The sequence below is a fragment of the Mixophyes fleayi genome, chromosome 1 (assembly GCF_038048845.1).
Source record: "Mixophyes fleayi isolate aMixFle1 chromosome 1, aMixFle1.hap1, whole genome shotgun sequence".
Classification (NCBI taxonomy): domain Eukaryota; kingdom Metazoa; phylum Chordata; class Amphibia; order Anura; family Limnodynastidae; genus Mixophyes; species Mixophyes fleayi.
The window spans coordinates 188,489,993-188,495,992 of NC_134402.1; the positions used below are offsets into that span (position 1 = coordinate 188,489,993).

Below are 6,000 nucleotides of genomic sequence, written 5' to 3' on the forward strand. Positions count from 1 at the left end.
ATTTATAAATACAAGATTGTGAATATGCTAGAATGGTACTCAGCAGAGGACAATATGTAGAAATCCAGGTGAGCAGTGTGTTTTTTATCCCCTGCACTTAGAAGCTGGAACTACACTGGGAGCCAATGGGGAAATTTACCAATAGCATTCAATGCATTAAGTAGGGGCTATGTTTTTTTTTTTTTTTTTGTTAAAACACAACATAGGGCAAAATGCTTTCACAAACATGTCTTTTATGCACACTGTGCCATCACTGTACAGTATGTGTTACTTAGACTGTAGGCCAATCGCTGCACTGCTACACACTATCCTCCATATTCTAGCATGATGAACCAGAGAGGCACCACCACAAGCAGGGTTTTGTGATTTCAAAAGGTCTGACAAGGTATGAGACCAATATCTGAACAGGTGGCCAGAAAAATATCTCTAAAAAGTTCCAAAAAACAGAAATAAAAGTAAATCGTGACTGCTAATGATCTGTGATAATGTCCTACACACAGGCATAATCAAGTACCTCCTCCTATGGTAACGGAGAAGCACTTTTAAAATTTAATGAGGTGTTTTGGTGCATTTTAGGCAGGTGCTTCCAATTTCCAAACATTTGGATTAAGATATCAGAGTATATATTTGAGTTATTTAACTTACTTGCTCTTTAAACCAGAACTTTTTTCTTCAAACAGATATTTGAAAATAATTACAGGCTTGCAAAGGCAGCAAGAGTTAAATCATACACATAATTTATTTTTAGCAGTAATTTCACAAACAGGAAAAAAGTTTCAGAGTTTCGGTTCAGATGGAATAAATTCCCAGTCATCTCTTTTTGAGCTCTTGGCTAGAGCAGCCAAGACACCAAGTGCTACACATGCAGAGGTCCCAGTGGCGTAGCTGTGAGCTGTTGATAGTAAGAGCACAGTTAGTGAGGTCACATCAAATTACATTCTAACCTTGTATGTTTCACATGAATTCTATCACATTCTTCATATAAATACAAGTTTTTCCATATACCATCACTTGTCAGGTAAAATATACATGCATCACTGTCATTGAGTTGCAGTTCCATTTATCTCAATTCAAAATCATATACAATAAGGTTATCATTCAAAACTGCAATTGAGAAAGGAAAAGCTCCAATAGCAGCCTTAGTATCAAGTGTCTTACTTAATCATTAATTCAAATGCTCATTAACAAGGTAAAAAGGTGCAAATAATGCAGTACCATCTGCAATATGTAATTATAATAACCAGCATTAGCTTTACTCATAGTATGGCCTTTCCTTCAGAGAGCTCCCACTTGTCCTGTTTTACTTCAACTCAGAATGCTTATACTCCTGCAACTCAGTCTCCTGATAACATGGATTAGCTAAATTATTAATAGAAAAATACTAATAAAATACTCATATTTTACTGCACTATTTTACTATACCTGGCACCAATGGTCAAAGTAAAAACCACTTGAAGTGGTGGTATGGAAAATGGAATTTTGTAGGTTTAAAATGAAAGCAGTATAAGAAGGGGGGGCATGGAATAACAACCCACTTCCAGTAATATTTGGTGCCCAAAGAACCAAAACAAAAAAGGACACCAGTATGACATGACATTTGTTTAAACAAATGAAAGTCCAATAGATGCATGTGCTAGATGTGGGTAAGACACTTGCAAATAAAACACTACCTACAAACTATTACACTACAGGTACGGGATATCTTATGCAGAATTTTCAGACTGCCAAAAAAAGAAAAGAAATGATGGTGCTGTTCTGGATCATGCGACTATGACGTTATCATCTGGTGCCTCCTAATGTAATCACTGTCAGGAGCACTGCTGAACAATTTCATGAGGAGAATAATACCTAGAGCATTGTGGGAAAAGATCTAAAAAACCCCAAGCACTGCAGATAATAGATCCCATATCTGTACTGTCTTCACCATTGTCCTCTTTTATGAACTGAATTTAATACAAAATCAGATATAATTAAGGTGTGCCGCATAAATGTATATGTAGTACAAGTGAACTTACTCTTGACCCCTAGGAAAGCACCAGAAGCACAACCCCCTACAAAATAGTTGACCAAGTCATCTGGCTTCTCCCTAATCTGGGCTGTGACACAGGTGGTGATGCCAAAGATTGCAGCAAGTGAAGCTGAGAGAAAGATACAGGACACAGTAAAAATAATAGCACATATTGATTAATACAACATAAATGATCCCAATACCTCAACCCCTTCTGTATTTCTCAATCTACCCAGGTTTGTACATTGCGCCCCCCCCAAAAAAAACCAATATGATAGCATATTAATATACATATAATTTCTACTTTTCAATAACCTTAGTTTGACCCACTGTAGAGAGAAGGATCTGACAGATCTCCCGTGTGCACCTAAGCTGTCTAATTTTTGTGCATGCCTGAAAACCCAGTTATACAGTAGTAAAAGTTAAATTCAAAATCCAATGAATTCCCCTTCCATGAAGACGCTGTGCCCTCTGTGTAGTCACACACCAATATATTGTGGTAGGTACATGTTGAGAAAGGAACCTGGAGCCCAGAAACAAGAAACAGATCACAGAAAACGTGCCCATCATAACACAGCAGTCACTTCCTGCAAAGCCCATAGAGCGCTGTGGTTTGTGAACCACTAAGGCAGCATCTTCCCATTCCATCAGCCTACCTACCACAATAAATTGGTTCCAGACAGCTTAGAAGGCTCAATCCCTTCAATGAAGGACAGATCAGCTTCAGTTATTTTTCTCATGCAATATAAGGATTTCCCAAGTCAAAGGTGCTTTCACGTTTTCCAGACAGCCAAAGAATAGTTATGATATGAAAATATAAGGCAGCTGGCCAGTGAAAATGTGGAAGGAGGGAAGTATGGAGGTGACAAATTAACATTTTAGTAAATTGAACATGATAAATTGTGCCCTTCAATAATTCCTGTTGTGGGTCAATCATTAAGCCTACTGAATGACTGATTGGTTATAACTTAAGGGGAGATTCAATGGATGGCGATTTGGCCTGGATATTGTTGCCAGTTATGGTAGAAATCTACTCTCATTTTCCCCTCACACCCCAAACGACCGGAGACTTCTGTCAAATCTCCTCTATGAGGTGCCTTGCGGACACTCCAGAGACACCTCTCGTCTAACAGAATCTCTGTGTCTGTGACAATCAGCCACAGGTCCATTCAATAGGCAGTGGTACTAAATGACTGGATCGCAGCACGCGTGACCAGCATTACTGTAAGCCATCGGTATCAAATTAATTTACCTTTATTCACAAATGGATCAATTTTTATTAACATTACCCATGGTTAACGTTGCTCCTCCTGCTCGTTGAACACCCTCCAGTAGAGTCTTAGGCTGAAATGCAACTATGTGATATGCAGACCCAACTAGACCTAATGGGAAAAAAAAAGGAGTACTATATTAATCAACAGATTTAAAAGTAAGTGGAAAGAATAAGAATACTGAAGCCTGAATTTCAGAAATGCCGTTCAGCTGCAATATTTTAAAACAGAACTTAGACATGCTTTATCCCCAGCAAATACAAGGGAGAAGTGTACAAGTCAGACAATTGCTGATCAAGACCGGAGGGACTGACTAAGTTGTGATTTAAGACTCCACTACACCTGCAGAGAATCCACAGATTTCATGCATGGGATTTGACATATTTGGCTGCCAAGTATAATTTATACACAGTGCTAGGAAATGTCCAGTCCAGTTTTTAGATGACAGGCGATTATTTAAATGTTATCTTACGATTATTCATTTATTTTAAATAACGTGTTTACTTTAAGATACTGGTAGTATTTTTAGTACTTATATTTTGGAATAAGGGGTAGATTTAGTATAGTTCTGACCAGCTCAACACCTGCTGATTAGGCAGCACACACAATAAGAGACACACCCAGTAACTCCCCTTAAAGACATGCACAGTCCGCACTTTAGCCACTCTTGCTCTAAACCAGGCGTGTCCAACCTGCGGCCCTCCAGGTGTTGTGAAACTACAAGCCCCAGCATGCTCTGCCAGTAGACAACCTGTTGATAGCTGGAAGGGCATGCTGGGACTTGTAGTTTCACAACATCTGGAGGGCTGCAGGTTGGACAAGCCTGCTCTAAACGGTATACTGTACGGTTGTATCTTCTTTTGGGTGTTGCTAAACAAAAGCTGACATAAATGGTATGGCTAATTAACATGCTCTATTAGTAGCACGGTTTACTAAGCCTTTTTTTTATTTATTTAAACCTTCACCCATTTACAAGTCACACATTTTAAAAACAGACATGAGCAAATTATTTCAGTAACACAATTTACTTATTCCTCACTAAATATAGCATATTTCTTCTACCTACTTTATAGGCATCATCATGAAGCTTCCAGTTACCAAAAGCTACGCCATTGTATAAACTGACATCCGTTTTAATAGAAGGATGTTGTTTTGGGCATTTTTAAGATGTTTGTCTGAGACACCATTTTCCTTTGCTGGGATGTGATCTACTGAGATAAGATGGAAGATCACTTTTCAATTCTCACAAAGTTCAGAAATTATCTATTCCAGGGCTGTCTTATGGAATACCTGAGCAGAAGTCTAGGATTTAGTTTGGGATTTGTATTATTTATCTTGACATCATTCTTCCATGACAATATTGTCACCTGAAGTTTAACGCTGCCAACACACAAGGTACAAACCATGAGCTTTGTACCTGAAGAGATCCAACTTGTGTAATACCAATCAGGAATGGACATAGATTTTAATAGGGAATTATAGATATTAAATTACTTTTATTTTACCTACTAAACACTGCAGTTTTGTGACTCATGACACCAATCTTAAGTCAAAGACACAGGTATTTTTTATCCATATTTCTGTACTTTTCTCATAAAAATACCAACTCTGTTGCATCTTCTTTTGTTGAATGTTCAAGTTTTGTTTTGTTTTGTTTTTCCTGTAGAATATTATAATCATGAAAGAGTTTAAAAAAAGTAAACAGGTAGTTAATTATTCCAACAACGTGGACAGTGTGTAAGTGATTTATATAATGCTTGGATACATTCCTGGGACATAAAAGTAACTAATTGGTTTACATTATGTGAAATGGAAATAATGTATACCCAGTAACATAATGATCAACTTTACCACTTGCTTTAAAGGTTATCTTCAGACCTCTCAAAAAGATAGCCACAAATCAGAGCAATAATAATGTGGAATTAACAAAAATCCTGTCTAGACAGCAGAAAGACAGTGTGTCCGTATCCTAGACACCAATACTTATAACACCAATACACACACCTGTAGGTCTACCTTTCCCCCGGACTATCTCCTCTGCACCCCGATATACACATCAGGGGCCTCCTATCAGCATGTACTCACTTACAGATGTTTACACCTAATTCAAGTCTGTGCCACATACCCACAACTACAGCCATTCTTGTTGCAAGCCATGTCTTCTGTACACAGTCTGTCCCATCCGGAATGTCCCAATACCCCATTTTCTTACCAAGTACAAGGACATTCGGCTTGTTACGTCGCTACGTCAAGCCGTTTCAGCTCTCACGCAGTACATAAGCGTGCAGCCATCTTGTGGAGGTCTCACTTCCTCTTGCACGCTGTTTTATTTCGTGTGACGCCATGTTACGGTTGGCTGTGGGATGGAAATAAATAATAATGAGTCTCGCCAATGATTGCTGTAAGGAAAATTGACAATTACATTTTACAACTGTGTGGATACCAGAGGTCCAATTAGCAGCATCTACTAATAACGTAACTTAGGACAGACTGTTAAAATGTAGCACAAATTAAAGGAACATTTGACCTGGCTGCCATTCATTTACTACCATCATTATTTGATGCAAAACTTGCATTGACTCATACGAACCAGATACTTGTGTTCAATATCTAACTTGCACTAGATACATAAATGCCAGCTGATGATTGGTTGCTGTGGCTCAGTGCAAATTATGCACTTAAATGCAATTTTAGTAAATAAGCAATAAAGTTGTCTGTATT

General features: G+C 38.1%; 1 protein-coding gene across 1 annotated transcript; it reads right to left on the bottom strand.

The window, feature by feature from the left end:
* Positions 1-715: 715 nt before the first annotated feature.
* On the bottom strand, positions 716-5,544 carry NDUFA11 (NADH:ubiquinone oxidoreductase subunit A11). Its single transcript, XM_075204656.1, has 4 exons — positions 5,405-5,544; positions 3,298-3,390; positions 2,016-2,138; positions 716-892 (listed from the first exon to the last, which is right to left on the bottom strand). Exons 1-4 carry the CDS (start codon positions 5,481-5,483, stop codon positions 777-779), a joined length of 411 nt encoding a protein of 136 aa, XP_075060757.1. The 5' UTR covers positions 5,484-5,544; the 3' UTR covers positions 716-776.
* Between the last annotated feature and the right edge of the window lie 456 nt (positions 5,545-6,000).

Coding starts and splice junctions, on each gene's coding strand:
- NDUFA11 (XM_075204656.1), bottom strand. CDS start 5,483: ATGGGGTATTGGGACATTCCGGATGGGACAGACTGTGTACAGAAGACA. Junction 3,391..5,404: donor AAGAATGGCTGTAGTTGTGG/GTATGTGGCACA, acceptor TTTTCCCATTAG/GTCTAGTTGGGTCTGCATAT. Junction 2,139..3,297: donor AGGAGCAACGTTAACCATGG/GTAATGTTAATA, acceptor TCTTTCTCTCAG/CTTCACTTGCTGCAATCTTT.